Source organism: Ruditapes philippinarum, unplaced genomic scaffold (assembly GCF_026571515.1).
Source record: "Ruditapes philippinarum isolate M1 unplaced genomic scaffold, ASM2657151v2 ctg3342_1_1_1_1, whole genome shotgun sequence".
NCBI classification, from domain to species: Eukaryota; Metazoa; Mollusca; class Bivalvia; order Venerida; family Veneridae; genus Ruditapes; species Ruditapes philippinarum.
In genome coordinates this window covers 285870-308198 of record NW_026863859.1, presented here as the reverse complement: position 1 = coordinate 308198, position 22329 = coordinate 285870, and the positions used below count along the sequence as shown (strand labels likewise).

At 34.1% G+C, this 22329-nt stretch overlaps 1 protein-coding gene across 4 annotated transcripts in view; it reads left to right on the top strand.

Annotated features, from left to right (window-relative positions):
* The window catches only part of LOC132723569 (neo-calmodulin-like), a 193041-nt gene that overhangs the window by 149624 nt on the left and 21088 nt on the right, over positions 1-22329 (top strand). Inside the window, exon 1 of one of the 4 annotated variants that reach the window (XM_060708311.1) lies at positions 7774-7918. The exons of the other annotated variants lie outside the window; for them this stretch is intronic. Coding sequence (XP_060564294.1) covers positions 7829-7918 — 90 coding nt within the window. The 5' untranslated portion in view covers positions 7774-7828. Of the gene's footprint in view, positions 1-7773; positions 7919-22329 lie in introns of those variants that run through there. 4 annotated transcript variants of the gene reach the window in all.

Sequence of the window (22329 nt, the reverse complement as noted above, 5' to 3'; positions counted from 1 at the left end):
TAATCACTGTTTATCATAACCGGTGCTACTGTAGAAATAATAAACTCAGTGGGAGTCGGCTATAAGCCGTCCAGCCCGTTCCAAACACCGCTACACTATCGGTATTTGCTTATCAGTATTTTTTTATTATTTTTTTCTTTCTTTCTTTCTTTTTTCAAAAGAGTCTGAATCTTCACAATATATCTTTGTAATTCATCCAGGCAAGGAGCTATTAATGAACAAATGAGTCAACCAAAACAAAAATTACACAAGTTCATTGAGTACTTGTTCTTTCAGAGAAGTTGCTGAGAAACGTGTTGTACATGGCAAAATTATATTTACATTAATATGTTTGTATAAAGTGGAAAAATTGTTTATCTTCCGAAGCTTTGTTATTGTTATGCGGTATTTCTCAGAATTATTCGAACATGTCAGTGAAACCTATTGAAATAAGAAACCTGTGTAGTTTACTTGATGTTTACATCAAATACTTTTGTTTAAACATATTTATTTTAGTTATATTTTTATGAGAGTTTTACACTTATTCAACCCACAGTTTGCTTGCGGTTACAAAATCTACTTAAGCGAGCAGTGCAGACCAAGATCTGCCGGTACATCCTTGCCATCTAACCATGGTCTACACTGTTCGCTTTTCAGCCAGTACATATTTTGTTATCTGAACTTAATACAATGATGAATAGTTTTGTTCAGATTGGGAAAAGGCAAGTCTATATATTTAGGATATTTTGTGTGCTAAGATTTTAACCATTCTCGAGTCCGATCCCTGGAACTTACACACAGAGGAAGCAAGATGGCCACATACTGGCACAATTATATCGTCGGTCTTATATTAACTCAGATTTTTGTGAAATTATAAACTAGGTCAAATATTGAAATTTGTTTCATCAAAGTGTAAACTAGGTCAAATATTTACTTTAGTAGGTCACAAAGGGTGACTTAGATTTCTATAAAAACTAGGTCAAATATTCAAATTGTTAACTAGGTCAAATATTTACTTGGATTCCCCATGAATGATGATAGACATGAATGTCAAATATTGACGGATATTTCTAAATATTATGAATTGAATTAACGTTTCTTTTCTAAAACTTTTGAACTATTAAAAGATTTTCTTTGTATTTAATAAATTAATAACTAGGTCAAATATTGACACATAATTATGTCAAAAAAATCATAATATACTTCAAATATTGACTTGGATTTCAAAAATTATTATTCAATTCAAATGTTGACAAATTTAACATAAACTTAATTATGTTAAAGGTCCATTATGTTCAAGAAATGCTTTTATTTATATTTCTTTTCATCTGTTGCTTTTTTCAGTAAATACAGTTATAAGTGGTTTAGTATTTTGTATGGACGTCAAAATACTACTTTGTTTGAATTTTGCTACTTTTTTGACACATTATTTCACATTTATCGCTACTTTCTTCAGGTAACAAGCATTTGACATTCTCTAAAACTATATTTGAATATTAGAAAGTTCGTGTTTGCCCTGTTTAAAGAAGTAAACTTTAATTCATTTCTGAGGCATAATGTGCCTTTAAGCAAAAGTTCCACTTATAGTAACCCTATTGTACTTCTTTGAAACATGAACGATGTTGATTATTGGCACACATTCTTCTTCGGTATCAAAGTTAACAACACCATTTAGCATAATTATGAAATTTCTTTGCAAATCAAGCTACAATTATCGGATAGTGACGTGATATTCTATGAAATCTAAAGTAGATTGAATATCGGCATGGATTTCTTTATATTATAAACTAGGTCAAGTATTTAACATTGATTTGTATTAATTGCGTACAATACTAGCATGCCATGCATTTAACACAAGTAAATATCCTACAGTTCGACCGTACGGATAAGCAGCTGATGTATTGAATTGAAAAATGTATTGAATTGATACATCTTCATTGAAATATGATATGAAATAAGATGACATTAAGAAAACATTACATTTTATTTTACTGAATCAGTGAAAAAGTACTATTTCTTGAATCAGGGACGAGAAAAAAAGCGAATATCTTTTATATGAAAAACTTGTAACTCCAAACAATGGCATAATTTTATAGCAAAGCCGATAGTTTTAAGTTACAGGTTATATTTTTTTCTCGTCGCTCATTCAGGGAATGTTCAATATTCTTTTTACATGGTTTCCTTATTATTGCGTTATAGCTTCGGCTGCGATGTCAATTGCGTGTTAATATCGAACAGTGGTTAACTTTTAGCTTTAAATGTGATATATTGATAAAAAATCACTCGTATGTCACATTTGACACGGACAAAATTAGCATTCCCTTCGCAACAGTTCTAACTGTGATGAAACAGTCTGCCAATAAATCTTACAATGCAGACTTGACAGATTGTAAAAAATAGTGACAAATTAACTTCACGGGGACTGGCAATTTACCGCCATTATCAATGCAATCACGTGGTTTCTGCGCGGTAAATTATAATCACGGTCTACAATCGTTATTAATCACGGCCTGTAATCGTTATTACAGGAAAGATGCTACAGACGGCACCGAAGCTTGATCAATAATAACCTTTGTAATATCAGGGCAATCTTCCCGCCAAATTAATTATTTTGTTTACAGCAACAAATTGAGATTGATTGGTGTTTATACATCAAGGAGATTAACACTGTTTCCCCAAGATGATTGTGCGTAATGAAATTGTTTAAAGCGGCCTTCAGTTTTTCTAAAGGTTAAATATGCTATTTTTAGAAAAAGCGTTTAATATAAGAATTAACTTGGAAAATGAAATTTGCCGTCGTTAAAATACTTAAACAATAAGAAAATGCATTTTATCAGCTGAATCTACCGGTCCGCACTCTAAATGTAAATTAGTAAAGAGCGATCTTCTATTTTTAGAAACGAACGTCACTGTCGCGTTATAAATAGCTTTCGGGACGCTGCGTTAAAGAAGGCTTAACATTGGTATGATGCACTTTTCAAAGATAAAGTTACTGAAACACTTAGTTCGAAACAAAATAAAATTGGTTTTTCAAACAAGAAATAAAAGCTGAAGGTCGCTTTAATATCGAAATGTTAATCTACATAAATTTATCTTGTAAAATAAAATAGCCAGTTGTATGTACATGTAGTTCAAACTTCAAGGTCGAGCAAGCTCTAAACTAGAGACTATATTGAATTATTAATTAACAGGAACTTCTGCCAAAAATATGACACTCAACACTCCTGACACCTCCCAACGGTCAAATTGTAAGGTCCGGCAAGCTGACCTGGCTCTGTACGGGGGATACCTTCCTGTCAATTTCATTACTCGAACTCATACATGATTCATAGTTGAAATTCGATAATGTACAACTAGAGCTTCTTTTTTGCATTAAAGATTTTTAAATCTCTTTGAACGATTAATGGTCATTCGTTATTTCTTTTTAGTAATTAGTTTGATATCATTAAATGTCTATAAAACTTTCATGGTTATGAACATGAGGGGGTTATGTTTTGGTGTTAATACGTTCCCATGTTCGTTATACTCGTTCCAAATGCCCCCGGTTTGGAACGAAGACAAAAGATTCGCGGCATAAATACCTAAACAAAGGTGCCTTAATCGTTTTATAAAGCAACTGTTTTAATAAATCTATTCATCAAAGGAATTGAATTGATGTGCGTAGTCTGCAATTTACACCGGTAGATAGCGGTATTCTGTTTGATCCTGAATATTAATGATGTGAAGTGAAAATATGCTTGCTATTAAGATATAAATGATTTCCAGTAAAGCACAAATGAAATTAATTAACGGAACAGATACTCGTATGTGTAGAGAAAGTGAACGTTTTCCACTGATCCTTATAAAACTAAGGCTGTTGAAATAATTCCACTAAAATTATAATATAGACCAGTTTAAAGATATACAAGAATGATTCTTGCATTTTAATTTTAAAATTACTCGAGGTATTGATTTAAACAGATGTATATATACATGGTAATATTGAATAAGCTAAAATATGCATGGAATGGATACATCCATGTTAAGTTCGTGAAAATTCGGCATATTCCGTCATTCTCCGTGTCGTTTAAAGAATATGATGAAGAGTTGTAGTTATCAAATGAACACTCTTCACATAAAGAATAGGTACGGAAAGTAACGAAAGTTACCGAATTCCGACGATCTATTGACTTACCTTAAAGCTGCCTTCTAAACGGACAAACATCTTAAAAATGTTTAAAAGTTAAAAAAAAAAAACATTGTAGGTGAGCACAATCAAAATATAACTCTGCGTATTTTTTGCAAAATAGTTATTATCATGTGTGAATTTACTATTTTCAATTAAAATATTTTGATTAAGTTTGTAACAAGGCTGGGATTATTTCACGATATTCTGTCACCTTTAAGTCCCATAGATAGTAAGTGTACGTGACTATGCTATTATTAGTGACTAAATAAGTATGCATAATAAACATTATACAAATTAAAATATATTTTTACATTTATTCATGAACCTGGGTCGTGCTGCTCTCATAACTGAAGTAATTTGTATCGTACTTTTCTACATTCATACACTATTTGAGCCGCGTCACGACAAACCAACATAGTGCGTTTGCGACCAGCATGGATCCAGACCAGCCTGCGCATCCGCGCAGTCTGATCAGGATCCATGCTGTTCGCTTACAAACCCTATCACAAGTAGAGATACTGATAGCGAACATCATGGATCCTGATCAGACTGCGCAGGCTGGTCTGGATCCATGCTGGTCGCAAACGCACTATGTTGGTTTTGTCATGACGCGGCTCATTCACAAGTTTGGACAGTGGTTAATTTACATTTAAACCGATTGTCCCTCATATACATAACATATTACTCAAACGTCTGTCTGTCGTCTGAAGCAATTATTGTAAAGGCAAATTAAAATAAAATGAAAGTTAAATTGGTAGAAAGTTAATTATATCCTATAAACGAAATCCGGCATTAAGTGTTGGTTGGTTATTTAACCAGTCGATTGTTGAATCTTATTAACCCAGAAACTTATATGTTATGAAATCTGAGAGCTCATTTAAACAACCGGAGAATGCTCGTTCATATCTTTACAGTGTACAGGTGTCGAATTTATCTCGTGTATATGTGTCTTATTTCGCTCTTGTACATTTGTCTGATTTCTGTTTTCTGTACATATGACTTTCATGTATTTCTGTCACGTGCATGTGTATCATTTTTCTCAAGGGGCGACTTATTGCTCTCGTGTACAAGTTTCATATTTTCCACGTGTATAAGTGACTTATTTCCCACGTGTACAAGTGTCTTATTTCTATCGTCTACAGGTGACTTATTTTTCTCGGGTACATGTGTTTATTTTCTCACGTGTACATGTGTTATTTCTCTATCGTGTACATGTGTCTTTTTTCTCATATACGAGTGTCTTATTTCTCACGAGTACAGGTCTTATTTCTCTCTTGTACATTTGTCTGATTTCTGTCGAGTACATATGACTTACTTCTCTTATGTGCATGTGTATTATTTCTCTCGTGTACATGTGTTTAATTTTCAATTGGAAATGTGTGTTATTTCTCTATCGTGTATATTTGTCTTTTTCTCTCGAATACGAGTGTCTTTATTTATCACGTGTACAAATATTTCATTTCTCTCGTGTACACGTGTCTTATTTCGCTCGTCTACAGGTGACTTATTTCTCTCGTGTACATGTGTCTTATTTCACTTGTGTTGGTCTAAAGGGGAAGACAGTTTGATCATCTAACGAAGTTGAATTTTATTCAATGAAGACTTCAGTTATGAAACAAAATGAAAATACTCTTGGCCTATTTTGAATTTTGCTGACGATGAAATTTTATCAAATTTATATGCGAACCTAAGATGTTCAGAATAACATTGTCAAAATAATGTGTTAATAAAATGAAGATATTCTGGAAAAAAAATAAGAAATTAACATAGTTGTAATTAATTTATATAAGATTGTAAGCGTTTGGAGTTTTTCCATGTCATTCACGGGGTCAGAAATTTAAACATGAAAGCGCGCATGATGGTGTATGTCGGAAATCATAAATTTAATTTTTGACGGCTATGACGCACATACTTCAAAAGCGGCATGCTCACAGACTACTAAATAAATGTAAAACTGTATATGCGTATTCCCTTAATGTAAGAGGTAATATTTATTTGCAAATTTATTATGCTGTTCTTTGTACCTCAATGGACGATAGGTTAATATTATTGCCTTCGAATCAATTGTATGTGACCGGGTTTTAACGGGTTTGAACCCCGTTAGGATCCTCGAATTTATTCACGTGAAGAAGTTACTAGTTCGTACTTACTGTCATAATTCATACTGTCATTTGAGATTTATCGCATTTCATGCAGTCATTGGCGTGTAATCTCATTTTATGCTGACATTGGAGAGCTATCTCATTTCAAGTTGGCATTTGCAAATTATCTCACTACGTGCTATATCATTGACGAACTATCTCATTTCATGCTGCCATCGGCGAGTTATTTCATTTCATGCTAAAATTAGTGGATAAGTTCATTTTATGCTGACATCGGCGAGTTATCTCATTTCATGCTGACTTTAGTGGATAAGCCCATTTTATGCTGACATCGGGGAGTTATCTCATTTTAAGCTAACATCGGCGAGTTATTTCATGCATTCATTGACAAGTTATCTCATTTCATGCTGTCATTGACAAATTATCTCATTCCATAATGTCATTAGGTATTTATCTCAAATCACGCTACCTTTTGCGAATTATCGCATTTCATGCAGTCATTGGCGAGTTAACTGATTCAATACTGTCAATTTCCATTTTGTCATTGGCGAGTTATCTGATTTATTATTGTCAATATAATTTTGTCATTGGCGAATTATCTAATTTAATACTGTCAATTTCCATTTTGACATTGGCGAGTGATTTCATTGCATGCTGTTAAAGTTAACAATTATTTTGTTAGCTGCGGCTGCTTTATTAAACTAAATGAACTGAGCTGTCGGGACTATTGTTGAACGGGTTACTTTGTTACTTTCTTTTAATGGGTTTAATCCAGCGAAACGTGTATTTGGGTTATAAAATCAAGATTTAATGGTTGGAGAGGATAAAATTGATTATATGCGCATACACCAGAACAGTTTCTATTCGGCCTTGCATGAAAGGGAAATATAAAATTTTACGCTTTTCCCCTGAAGTACTTATTTGTTTACATTAAATTTTGTGACTTTCGTGGGAAATCCGGTTTTCATATATGGATTAATATGTGATTAACAGTTTACTTGTGTTTAGTTTGTCACGTGGTAAACGAATCTGATCGCCCTTTTTTCTTTTTCTTTCTTATTTTGTCTTTATGATAATTTTTATAAAAGTACAGTTATTATGTACAAAAAGATTCGCGAAAGTTAATGTGTAATTAAAAACCAGCGTGTGAGATATTATAGACGAGATAGAATAAATGTTTTATGGAATAGCGACCGTGAAAATGTAAAGTTATTATAGTAACATTTTAATGGTAATGTTAAACGCAGAATAAACATGTTGACATAGGGCTGTTTATTTTCGTTTTTGTAGTGTTTACAGTTTAGTTGAACATCGGAACATATCTCTAATGTTAGGATATAAAAACAACAACACTTTATTGGGATTATAACTTCAATTTGGCATGATTTACGATGTGAATCTATCTTAAAATATTTTACAATCGCTTTTATACTGTAATAAACAGATAAAAACAGTGTAATCTTGAAATTATTTATTCACAATATATATACGACAGTTTCGTGATACTTTATATCAATCTTAAGACAAGTGAGATTATTTTTCCTGTGTTGCATTCTGAGTAAATTGACCAGGTGTAAAAATGTCGCTATTCAAGCGTACCAGAAAATCGTCGAGCACATCGAGCGATCCGACTGATGAAGGGATCGAGGGCATGTACATAGAGTTTAGGGTGAGAAATACTTTAAAAATATCTTTTTCTGACTGTTTTATAACATCAGTGATTATTGTTCTTTTGAAACAAGCAGACGATCTGGAACATAAACTTATAAAATCTAAAGCAATTTTACTTCCAATCGCTAGCCGCTGTTGGTTCGAATCTTGAAAATGTTCAATTTTGGCAGTTTTAGCATACCAGAGAGAGATACATCTTTACTTTAAGCTGTCCAGAAGGTCTTTTGATTTACTCTTCCAACTTGCTGATTGGTTATGATTGTGATAAAACACGGTTTTGCACGTGCCGGTTTTCAGACATATCACATTGCACGTGTCTTCATTCACGTATTGTGTTGTGCATTGACGTATTACTTATACACATTTGTCAAACTTAAGCCTGCTTTTTTATTTTATTTCTCATACTGAACTTATTTACCTGAGGGAATAATGAGTTTGTTCTGTTCTGTTCTGTTCTGTTCATACTTTAGATTTAGACCCCTATATGTATGGATATGTAAACTTGTATATAATTCACTAAAGAAAAACGGTATGAACCTTATATAATTATACTAGTATATACCCCTGGTTTAGACCCCGGGGTCGATGCCAGAGTATAGCCTGCATAGGACATGTGTCGTCTGCCTTGTCTTTGGCCATAATATTGTTGGTGTGAAGATAATACAAGAAAAATACATGTTTGTGTGCATTGTTGGTTGAAAAACCATTCATATGTTGTATGTATATAATAATCACCAGGAAACTGTCCTATTAATAATGTAATGCAAAGGTAAAGTACGAATGTAATTATTAATTAAACCTGTCAGCATATGTTAATGTACAGAGTTGTGACGATTATATAAGTAATAATTACATACATTAGTACGAAAGACCTGAGGGGACATTTCAACTGCATGAATTTCCGATTTTGTAAATTCACGATTTTAACTTCGTTAGTTTATACATATTTATTTTACTAGTTCGATTGTGTTGGAAGCAATAAGCTTTTTGAAACAGTCTTGAATCTGTTCCCGGAACCAACCAATACTAAGCAATGTCAATTTTTTTTTAACAAGGAAACAACGGCTTGCACCCTGACAGGGTTTGAACACACGCGGTCAGCAATCCTTAGATTACTAATCCGACACGTTAACCACTCAGCCACGACGCCTCCACTATAAAAATAACTTCGTTAAATCATGATTTCAACTTCATGAATTCACGAAGTTGTCTTTCCGGTCTTTCGTATATTAACGCCCACTTTTAGGATGTTTTTTGTGATATCTTACAAAACTATTTCATATGCATATTATTTTTTGCTGGTGTCATTTAATCAATTATTATGAAAGTACTGTATGTTATAACTACCCGAACAAGAATTTCTTGTTTTTCGTCATTGAAAACCAGTTTTTTTTTCTTCAATATTTCATTCATTAACTTACTTTAATTTGAATATAGTTGATACATATTTGATATTAGTTTATTTCATTACAAAATCTGCCGTCTGTATATCATAGAATATTCATGTGTTTTTCCACATTTACCTTAACTACCGAGCCTACACAAAATATCATTTTAAGATACAATTTTAATTGTGGATGCATTAACTTTTAAAGTAAGTAGGCAATTTACGTACTTTTATACACTGCCGCGGATTGTATAGTTAAATTATCTGTTAATCAAATTGACCGAATATTTATACAAAACTGAAAAGCAATTACTCCATTCTATATTAATTAGTGAAGCGAAAATTTTGTGCAAAAATTGTACTTTTTTATCTTCAAACTACAGTTTTCACCCGGAACTTAACAAGTGTGGGTGATTCTCCCATTTTTTTTCGGCAATGCAAGTTATAGCTTCACGGTACACTACCGTTCAAAATTTATTTATTATAGAGGGGATGCAATTATTGTTTCGATACATTTACTATTTATCAGTCAAACACCACGATCCCCCGCCCCCAGTCCCCCCCCCCCCCAGTGAACATCCTATGAGTACCCCATGATCAAAACCTCAACACATATTACTCTCACAGTTCATCGGAAAATACATCAAATAGTAGTCATTATTTCGATAGTGTCTGCACATTTGACCTATTTAACAGGTATATTTTATTTAGTGGCATATTATGACAGGTGATGTGACTATTAAAATCGTTAAACTCGGTCGGTCGGTCGGTCGGTCGGTCAGTAAGACGTAAACTTTTTAAACGCCGGTGGCAATAACTATACAGATCCATGTTATTGGTATTATGGTGGCTGATTTGTGCCATGTCGTTTTTTTCGCGGCGCTTTAGGCGAAAACACGAAAATGCGACAAAGTGGCTACTTTGTCGCGAGACGCGAAAACGAGATAAAACGACAAAGTCACCACTTTGTCGTATTTTGGGGTTTTCGCCTGGAATCCCGCGGAGCAAAAATGCGACATGGCACAAATCAGCCACCATACTGTCACATAACAATACAGTCGGACCAAACACTTTACTTTAGTTCGCTGAAATGTACTTTTTTTAAAATTGAAATTAATCAAATTAACAGTTGACAGTTTTAAGTTCAATACCATGCAAGTCTAGGACACACGCTAGGCAGGCGAAAGGGTTAATTTTCCATCAAAACCATCATATGTTAGCTGAAAGCTGGTCTAGACTGGCTCGCCACGCAATTTTATTCTTTGAGACAGGAAAATTAGCTATCTACGCTCAAAACCCGTCTTTTGCGTTTTCGGAAACGTCATTATAAAGTCTGAGACAAATTGAAATAAGGGAAATTGTTCGCATTTTTTCTACTTCTTCTTCTTCTTCTTCTTCTTCTTCTTCTTCTTCTTCTTCTTCTTCTTATTATTATTATTATTATTATTATTATTATTATTATTATTATTATCATTATTATTGTTTGAAGTATTATTATTATTATTATTATCAACATTCTTGCTGTTGTTGTTGTTGTTGTTGTTTTATTATCAACATTCTTGCTGTTGTTGTTGTTGTTGTTGTTGCTGCTGCTGCTGCTGCTGTTGTTGCTGTTGTTGTTGTTGTTTTTGCTGCTGCTGCTGCTGCTGCTGGTGTTGTTGTTGTTGTTTGATATTATTATTATTATTATCATCATCATCATCGTCATCATTATTAGAAAATAGTGTTCTTTATTCAAATTAAATCACAGTCAAGAAAAGATGACTTTTCTCATTTCTTTTCCCCGCTAAGGTTAGAATATGCCAAATGAATTAATAACTAAATAACGCCCCCTTCTATATTACCAGAAAGGCGTCTAAATAGTTTTCGCATTGCTCTATTAATTTGTGTAACAGGAGTTAAGAATTGAAAGGGGAATAAACCTTTAATAGCATTGATCAAAGAGTGCCGAACATATCTTTATTTCTATACTACTTTCTACAACCTTGAAGATAGGCAAAGACTGCCTGGTAGAGCTAGTAAAAAAGTGTAAATCAAGATTGATGCGTTTAACAGATGTGTAATTTTGTTCTTTGTAATTCCTTACGCATGCTGCAGAAAATGTTTTGCATAGATGCCACAGTGTTGAACTGGTTGAGCTGATATAGGGGAGTAATTGTGAACGCGGTCGGTAGTTTAATGTAGGAAGGTATATGTTTTCAAAAAAAATGTTCTGAAGGTCTCTGGTTCGAATACCAACTTGGTTGTGCGTACCTTTCATTTTGAATCGGACTTCAGACCGTGCTGATGTAATGTTCTGAGTCAGATCGAAGAGTGATGTATATTCACAACAGAAATTGGTGGGAAATACATGCATGTACATGTATTTCACAACAGTCTGTGAAACTGTAACGATCCAGTGGGTATTTATTTAAAATGAGGAAGTTAATTGTCAGGCATTTTCATAATTAAAGCTGGACAACAGTGATCACAAGGTCTAAACTTCGAGCCCCGGTCAGGCTGCACATTTTACCTGGCTCTGTTACTCAGACAAATTCCTGACGTTTGGCTCAAACATAATTCTGACGTGCATGACGTAAGAATATACTATTTATTACATCCTTAACGACGTGAAACATTTCCAGTTGACCCTTTGATATAATAAATAACTGATTCACATTGTTAAAGTTGCGTTTTAATTACGTGTTGTACCTATACAACAGAACAGCGTGTCATAAACGCACATTTTTATAGGAATAAATTATATATACTTGAATTAAATTTATGACGGTCACGAGATAAGATTCACCCTGGTTTACCATTTTAACACTTAATTTGTTTTTGAAAAACGTAAAATTAGCAGAGTATGTTCAATGGATTGTACCCCGTATTGACGAATTTGTCACGTCATGCATTAAGTTACGCTCGGTAACCCAGGATAGCAGTATCCGTAAATGTAGTATAATATTATACGGATTGTGTACCGTGGGTTCGGACTATGACTATTATGTATTCCTATTAGTTCGAACTTTTAAGTAACCCAATTATAACTGTAACATTTTATTCTACGGTATGTTTTGTCATATTTTTACTGTTCTAGCAATTTTGTTTGCCTTTTGTTTTTGTAAACACGAATTGCTGGTGTTTTTTTTCCATGCCCAATAGAGACAAGTGCCATTTCCAAAAGTCTTGAAAGAAAGGAAAACAAATTCTCGATCGTCTAGACTAAGTGTTGTTGTTATTGTTGTACTGTTTATAATATTTCATACTTAGAATCTATCTAAGAGACCACTTCATATGAAAGTTCCCAGTCTTTTGCGCATACATCGCGAAAGTCCCTTAATTGTCCCAAGGGTGTGGAGATTGTCCAAAAATATCGATAATAAAAACTGAAATACTAATTTGTCTATTCTTATATAAACTATTTATAATTGTGTTCGTTGTTCTTTGTTGAAAATATTAATTAAATATGCAACTCAATTAGTATTATATGTTGATATGTTGAAAGCTTCATTGGCGACATTTATTAATTTCAAGATTTCAAGATTTTATTCAAAACCAAGGCATATTATATGCACAAGGCTATAAAAAGTTTAGAACAATGTATACAGTTATTCAAAAGTGATTAACGAAATATAAATACTTGAAATTTTATAAAATGAGAAGATTTTTGACTAACACATATAACACATATAGGTATTTGATTTTTCTATACTCTTTGGACACGATTTTTCGTACATTAATGCTATCTAAATTATTTATATGTTAATACAACAATACAAAGGTAACAAAATAAGCTTAAAAATCATGTCATACAGGAGAATGAGATATTTGAATTTTGAAATAATAATATTTGCAGAATAACGCAAGTTTTAATAAAATTAAGTGATCAGAACTATTTATTAAAGATTCTAATTTATAAATGTAACAATGATTTGAGAATTATGAATCAATAAACTGTTTTTGAATAGAATTTAAAACAAGTTATATTCAAACAAGTAATGAAATTCATCCTCTTCGCGAAATCGTTTACACTGTTTACATATTACACATATGAGTCATTGATAACCTCTGCAATAAGCCGTACTGAAATAATCCGGTTTTACAAGCTATTTCACACGAGTAAAAAAGCAATTACAAGCGCTGTATGCGAGAATAAATAATCTAAATATAGCAACATCTATAATAGACTGGTTGGTTCAAGTGTATCGTTACCCTGTCTTATTTCCAAGTCTTAACAAATGTAGGCTAAAACATTTTTTTTTCTTTGCAGTTTGCACTTATGTTTATTGCCTGTAGAATTTATATTGTAACGTAAACACAGCGCTATTTATACTGATTGTTTAAAGGAACTCAGCTGAGAACTAGAGGAATAAAAACATAAAATTTGAAAATCTTATAAATATCAAGTGAAGCGCTTAGAATGGAAAAATCTGCAAAGGAGAACAAAGAAATGTACTCTGAATTAAATGGAAAATCCATTTTTAAGTAAGTCTTGGCCGGAATTGAGTGAAAAGCGTTGCAACGCTTTTCATGTTTTTGCCATTTTTTAAAATAAAAGAGATTATTCTGGTAAAACATGGTTAAGGGAATAAGCTGAAAATGTGCACACAAGTTATTGGATAAGACATAAATCATATTTTCCATCCCGTCATGTAAAAAAAAAGTATTTAAAAACTCAGTGGAGTCTCTTTATAAATCATTGGCAAATTTAGTGTTCCACATTTTAAAACCGATATTTGGATGATTAGGGACATTTTACAATTAAGAGTATGCTAAAACTTCTCAATAAAGGCCATTGTTTGGAAGAAGAATAAAGAAGAATATACATGGTCTTTGTCGACAAGTAATACCGCAAGCAAGATGATTTTGGGGGGGATTTTGTTTGTTTGTTTGTTTGTTTGTTTGTTTGTTTTTCCCACTATATTCCGTTTGCAGTGAACAAAACTGAATAAAATGTGACAAACATATATGAATATATGAAGAAACATTATGACATTCTACGAGCCCCTTAAAACGTGTTTCTGCACAAATATGGCCTGTAAAAAATGAAAGTTGTAGCGGAGAATGATTTGTTGATGTGATCCTTTCTGTATGTATTAGTAAACTGAAGTGTTCTTTAAGTAGTTTTGTATGTAGCCTGTAAACAGAGGTATCCGTTAAAGCGATGGTTACTCACATGGTGTTTAAACACTTATTATTTTACTTAAAAGTTTTTCTCAATGTGGTATGTAAATTTGTATGGTCTTTAAAGAAAAACAAGTTCCAAGGTTTACATATGGCCAGTAAGAGCGGTGGTCTGTAAATGAAGTGTCTTTGTGTCGAGGTTTTTATGTACTCAGAATTGATTAAGTCATTAGTCTGATGATGTCTATGTTGATACACTTTAATTTACTTTATGTTGCCATTACACAGAAATCTCTCCCCGACAATACCATGTTCGTGAAGTTGGCAGCCTAGCAGCCTAGCAGCCTAGCAGCCTGAAGTTGGCAGCCTAGCAGCCTAGCAGCCTGGCAGCCTGAAGTTGGCAGCCTAGCAGCCTAGCAGCCTAGCAGCCTGGCAGCCTAGCAGCCTAGCAGCCTAGCAGCCTAAAGAAAACTAAGAATAGTACATACATGAAAACCGTCTGAAATACATTAGTAGCACTTCTTTAGATCATTCCACGCCTTTTTCAATATCGTGATCTTTATTTTTTAAGATGTTGAACTTTATCGTAACATATTTTTTTCATTCTGACGCTTCGAAATTTGAAGTTAGCAGCCTAGCAGCCTAGCAGCCTGGCAGCCTAGCAGCCTGGCAGCCTAACAGCCTAAAGAAAACTACGGATAATACAAACATGAAAACCGACGGAAATGAGTCGGTAGCACATACTTAGACTATTCCACGTCTTTTTTCAGTATCGCGAAACTTTATTTTTTTAAATATTGAACTTTGCTTTTTTTTTTAATTTCCTCTTCGAAATTTGAGCAGCCTAGCAGCCTAGGCTGCCTGGCAGCCTAAATAAAACTAAGAATAGTACAAACATGAAAACCGTCGGAAATACATTAGCAGCACTTCTTTAGATCATTCCACGCCTTTTTCAATATCGTGATCTTTTTTTTTAAGATGTTGAACTTTATCGTAACATATTTTTTTTTCATTCTGACGCTTCGAAATTTGAAGTTAGCAGCCTAGCAGCCTGGCAGCCTAGCAGCCTGGCAGCCTGGCAGCCTAACAGCCTAAAGAAAAGTACGGATAATTCAAACATGAAAACCGACGGAAATGAGTCGGTAGCACATACTTAGACTATTCCACGCCTTTTTTTAGTATCGCCAACTTATCTTTTTTAAATATTGAACTTTGCTTTTTTTCTTTACTCTTCGAAATTTGTGAAGCTATCAGCCTAACAACCTGGCAGCCTAGCAGCCTGGCAGCCTAGCAGCCTAGCAGCCTGGCAGCCTAGCAGCCTGGCAGCCTAGCAGCCTAGCAGCCTTAAGAAAACTAAGAATAGTACAAACATGAAAACCGTCGGAAATACATTAGTAGCACTTCTATAGATCATTCCACGCCTTTTTCAATATCGTGATCTTTATTTTTTAAGATGTTGAACTTTATCGTAACATATTTTTTTCATTCTGACGCTTCGAAATTTGAAGTTAGCAGCCTAGCAGCCTAGCAGCCTGGCAGCCTAGCAGCCTAGCAGCCTGGCAGCCTAACAGCCTAAAGAAAACTACGGATAATACAAACATGAAAACCGACGGAAATGAGTCGGTAGCACATACTTAGACTATTCCACGTCTTTTTTCAGTATCGCGAACTTAATTCTTTTAAATATTGAACTTTGTTGTTTTTTTTTGCTTTTTTTTTACTCTTCGAAATTTGTGAAGCTAGCAGCCTAACAGCCTAGCAGCCTGGCAGCCTAGCAGCCTGACAGCCTATCAGCCTGGTAGCCTTGCAGCCTAGCAGCCTGGCAGGCTAGCAGCCTGTTAGCCTAACAGCTTAGCAGCCTAACAGCCTAAAGGAAACTAAGGATAATACAAACATGAAAACCGTCGGAAATGAATCGGTAGAACATACTGAGACCATTTCACGTTTTATTTCAGTATCGCGATCTTCATTCTTTTAAATATTGAACTTTATTTTTTTTTTCATTCTGATGCTTTGTTATTGCGGGATTTAACATGATTTCGAATAAACGTAGGAAGTAGTCTAAGTCTTGGAACTTTTTCTCGGCTACTAATGTCGCTGTCTATGGACAATAAGTGACGTCATCTGAGTTATTTATGATATGCTATTTTGTATGGATATGTTTATAATGAAGTTGACGATGTTTAAAGCATATTCATTTAAGGTCTGTTAAGATAAAAATGTGTTGAAATGTAAAGAGATATATAATGCATATGTTTAAACGAACACAAAAATGAACATAAAGATTATCTGAACTTAAGAACAATACCCGTACGACACATCAAAATAATGGGGCGGTGTTGCATGCCTCTGTAATTGTTATGCTGATAATTTCACATCATATTATACATTATATTATTTTCATTTTCCTTGATAAATTTTATTCACGTAAGTGCGTTACGCAAACTACGCACCGGGTTTAGGCTCTCGTGTTTTCAGCAAAAAAGTGAAAGAAAAAAAAAAAAAAAAAAAAAAAAAAATGTATTAAATACATGTTGTTTTCATGGATCTATAAAGATGTTTAAAAGGTGATTGCTCCATATATGAATATTTAATTCCTTTACTCTGACTCCAGTTTATAGACTTATTCGTCACCGTTTTCCGGTATGTTACGGGTTTACCTCTACACCAAATAAAGTATATACCACTATATATTTACTTTTCTATCATTATTTCGCCGTTTAAGTTGAAAAAAACTTGTCATGTTTGAAAGTTATCAATGTTTTTATTAAAATTGAATTCTTTAAATTGAAATTCAATGAAATTAAAACAGTCGTAGTGGCATCTTCAGTAATAAATAACGAGAAAACGTGATTAAACTTATTTATTTTACTTTATTTTTGTAAGGAAATATTCCTAAAATGATATTAAATTATTTTCCTGCATAGTAGTATCTGTTAATTCAATAACTACCAAAAACGAAGATTTTGTTATTACACTCCATTAGCGGAATTTCCAACAGGAATGTAAAGAAAGTACCGGAAAACGGCGTTAAGCTATGTTTTTGAATTCGTGAATGTTTGCCGTTAAAGGAATTTAATTTAAACTAAATGTTAGAAAATTTCTATAGGCTATTAATTTACGAAATGCATTTTTTTTATTATTCATGCTATTTTGCAATCAATCTTCACCTCTTCGTCTATATAAGAAGATTCGCGGATCTTCATCTAAATATGAAGATGCATGAAGTACAGTAAACATTGAGAAAAACTCGTAAAAAAATACCATGAGACATACTCGACAGAGAACCAGTCCACCTCCAGTATATCGGGGATATAAAAAAATAAAGTTCGCGATTCTGAAAAAAGACGTGGAATAGTCTAAGTATGTGCTACCGACTCATTTCCGTCGGTTTTCATGTTTGTATTATCCGTAGTTTTCTTTAGGCTGCCAGGCTGCCAGGCTGCTAGGCTGCCAGGCTGCTAGGCTGCTAGGCTGCCAGGCTGCTAGGCTGCCAGGCTGCTAGGCTGCCAGGTTGTTAGGCTGATAGCTTCACAAATTTCGAAGAGTAAAGAAAAAAAGCAAAGTTCAATATTTAAAAAAGATAAGTTGGCGATACTGAAAAAAGACGTGGAATAGTCTAAGTATGTGCTACCGACTCATTTCCGTCGGTTTTCATGTTTGAATTATCCGTACTTTTCTTTAGGCTGTTAGGCTGCCAGGCTGCTAGGCTGCTAGGCTGCTAGGCTGCCAGGCTGCTAGGCTGCTAACTTCAAATTTCGAAGCGTCAGAATGAAAAAAAATATGTTACGATAAAGTTCAACATCTTTAAAAAATAAAGATCACGATATTGAAAAGGCGTGGAATGATCTAAAGAAGTGCTGCTAATGTATTTCCGACGGTTTTCATGTTTGTACTATTCTTAGTTTTATTTAGGCTGCCAGGCTGCTAGGCTGCTAGGCTGCTCAAATTTCGAAGAGTAAAATAAAAAAAAAGCAAAGTTCAATATTTAAAAAAATTAAGTTGGCGATACTGAAAAAAGACGTGGAATAGTCTAAGTATGTGCTACCGACTCATTTCCGTCGGTTTTCATGTTTGTATTATCCGTAGTTTTCTTTAGGCTGCCAGGCTGCCAGGCTGCAAGGCTGCTAGGCTGTTAGGCTGCTAGGCTGCCAGGCTGCTAGGGCTGCCAGGCTGCTAGGCTGATAGCTTCACAAATTTCGAAGAGTAAAGAAAAAAAGCAAAGTTCAATATTTAAAAAAGATAAGTTGGCGATACTGAAAAAAGACGTGGAATAGTCTAAGTATGTGCTACCGACTCATTTCCGTCGGTTTTCATGTTTGAATTATCCGTACTTTTCTTTAGGCTGTTAGGCTGCCAGGCTGCTAGGCTGCTAGGCTGCTAGGCTGCTAGGCTGCTAGGCTGCCAGGCTGCTAGGCTGCTAACTTCAAATTTCGAAGCGTCAGAATGAAAAAAATATGTTACGATAAAGTTCAACATCTTAAAAAATAAAGATCACGATATTGAAAAAGGCGTGGAATGATCTAAAGAAGTGCTGCTAATGTATTTCCGACGGTTTTCATGTTTGTACTATTCTTAGTTTTATTTAGGCTGCCAGGCAGCCTAGGCTGCTAGGCTGCTCAAATTTCGAAGAGGAAATTAAAAAAAAAAGCAAAGTTCAATATTTAAAAAAATAAAGTTCGCGATACTGAAAAAAGACGTGGAATAGTCTAAGTATGTGCTACCGACTCATTTCCGTCGGTTTTCATGTTTGTATTATCCGTAGTTTTCTTTAGGCTGTTAGGCTGCCAGGCTGCTAGGCTGCCAGGCTGCTAGGCTGCTAGGCTGCTAACTTCAAATTTCGAAGCGTCAGAATGAAAAAAAATATGTTACGATAAAGTTCAACATCTTAAAAAATAAAGATCACGATATTGAAAAAGGCGTGGAATGATCTAAAGAAGTGCTACTAATGTATTTCAGACGGTTTTCATGTATGTACTATTCTTAGTTTTCTTTAGGCTGCTAGGCTGCTAGGCTGCTAGGCTGCCAGGCTGCTAGGCTGCTAGGCTGCCAACTTCAGGCTGCCAGGCTGCTAGGCTGCTAGGCTGCCAACTTCAGGCTGCTAGGCTGCTAGGCTGCTAGGCTGCCAACTTCACGAACATGACAATACCAGGTTTTTATTTGCTTATCATCCGACATACCTGTCAATTGTTCTTGTTGTATTTGATACATAAACCTTTCTGGCCAGCTCTCTGTTATTGTTTTATCAAAGTTTTTATGAGAATAGTGTACACCTTAACGATTAATGGATGTCGTCACGTCAAGCACGGAAAATCTTGTCAATAATTGTCTACGCAAAATTTTCCATCTACTTCATATACAGAGGACCGTCAGTTAATTTGATTGTATTTTTTTATTTGTTTTATTGCGATTAAGATTAAATCTTGGAATTTATTGGATTTTCCAATTGTAGAGTCCTTTAATTGGAACTCTTTAAATTTGTAAGAGTCCAGTCCGCTCCCTGGATTAACATGTTCACGGTATTGCCCCTAATTGGGCTCAAACCCACGACCCCGTGAAAGAGAAGCCAATAAACTAACCTCCAGGTTACCACCTCACTTAGCGTTGTTAACACGTTATTTATAGTTATGATGCGTAATCTGCATAACGGCAGATGTTGGTTTCTAATTAATATCAATTTGTAATGTCAGAAACTTGATTATGTAAGGAAATTAAAATATATGAAACAAGTTTCTTGTGTTATCAAATGAATATATTTAAAAACAAAAACAAAAAAGCATATCCTGGTGACTATCTCGCGTACTTTATACCATGCTAATCTCTTACTTTTTATATTCTGTTTCTACTCGAATGTTACTTCAAAATTATTAAGAACCTATGACTCCAAACTATTTCGGCGCATTTTACATAATTATGTAAATTTAATACATATGACAAGTTTGTGTCTCAAAGATTATCAACCCTTCCTCTCAACCTACTCCCATACACAGCACATCTCACCTTCCGCACCCCAGTTTCCACAACAAGAAGCTTTGAAGTGATTGACAGGGTTATAAATTCGCAGAAATGTGACAAAGTTCAAAGTCCAGACAATTTTATATGTTTGCAATACATCATTAGGTTATTTTATAGCCCGTTTAAACAGTTTAGCGCGACAGAACTTGCCAATTTTAAGCAATTTCATTGGTTATCAATTATGATAAAAAGCTTTCCAAAAAAGGGAAAATATTGTTAACTATTATGATATTTTTAAACCTAATTCTGCCTCCATTTACATAAAAGACGTGTTTCTAGTTATGACATGTTCATGTCAACTATCTAAGCTGGGTCTCAAATACCCAAGCTGGTTCTCATTCCGACTCATTTACTGTTTCCCTGTATACATATGACACTAGCTATTTTTAGAAATGCTGAATGGACAATAAATGCCACGCGCACCTTTCTGCAGAAACCCAAGAGATTACAAAAGCGAGAAGATTATCTCATTTAACGAACTAGAGGTCTTCATTCTGCTGAATAATTTATGTTGTGTGTCAAAGCATGGTACGAAATACCATATAAAGAAACAACTTCGCAGACGTCCTTATTGATTACCTTCCCAATGCAGTCATAAGGTGAAATATTAGACCATGTCTCTTGACCATTAATAAAAATAACCAATCTTTGAGCGTTCAATTAACACTTGACCAGATATTGATATGGTTTTAAGTGCAAAATAACTTTTGGTAAAAGTCTATGAATACCTCTTGACAAAATGATAAACATTAGAAAGTCTAAGGATACCTCTTGAAATAATGATAAACATGGGTAAGTCTAAGGATACCTCTTGAAATAATGATAAACATGGGCAAGTCTTGAAAAGATATGATAAACATTGAAAAGTCAAAGAATATCTCAAGACAACATGATAAACATGGGAATGTCTTAGAATACCTCCCGACATAATGATAAACATGGGAAAGTTTTAGAATACCTCCTAACAAAATAATAAACATGGAAAGTTCAGTAATACTTTACTTAAAATGTGAAAAACAGCTTTGAAGACTTCTTCACAAAATGATAATCATGGAAAAGTCTAATAAATACCTTTTGCAAGGGCTAGTCTAAGAATATGCTGACTTTTGTTAATGATCATTCTAGAATGTCTTACAGAAAATGTCAGACGTGCGTTTGTTCCAGTTTTAGAATGCTACATTTTGCTGAGGTCATTTTGCGTTTAAGCTGTCTTCACGAATGATCAATTAACAAAAAGTATATTATACAAATTGCTGCTTAATATACGGATATAAAATGTCTTTTCGCGAAATGAACTGCGTTTAATTTGTTACTATAAATAGAAAATCATCGTAATATCGTAATTCATATGGACGACTGGGGAAAACTTTGGAATTGATTTTGCAGTAATATAATATCTATGATGCTTAATTTAATTCTAAATGATAGTAAATGGAAGAGAGGGGTGAAAATGGAGAATGTCGTCTGCAATAGAAACCTTCTTTGAATAATTACATGTATATTAACATTCTGCAAGCATGTATATCCATACATATTACATGTATTAATTATAAATAAATCTGCATGAATAAAAAAAAACATGCTTTTTAATTTTGCGGAATGGTTTACTGACTGAAAAGTGCGAAATTACGGTTTTGCACAAGGAATTAATAAGTTTGCATTTTAATGAAATTCAGTCAAAACATACTGAGTAATTTTTGAAAGTAATTGGGCAAACTATGCGAAGCTTGGACAGCCGGCCAATTTATATTTTACCCTGATGCGCCCCCAAAGGGCGTGATCTTGCATTTACGACGGAGCCCGACCGCGTCGATCTGATTCTGATTTGATAGTCAATTTGATATAGTTATTCTGCTTTGGCGTCTTTGACGATTCCAAAGTAAGATAGACTAAGAACACAT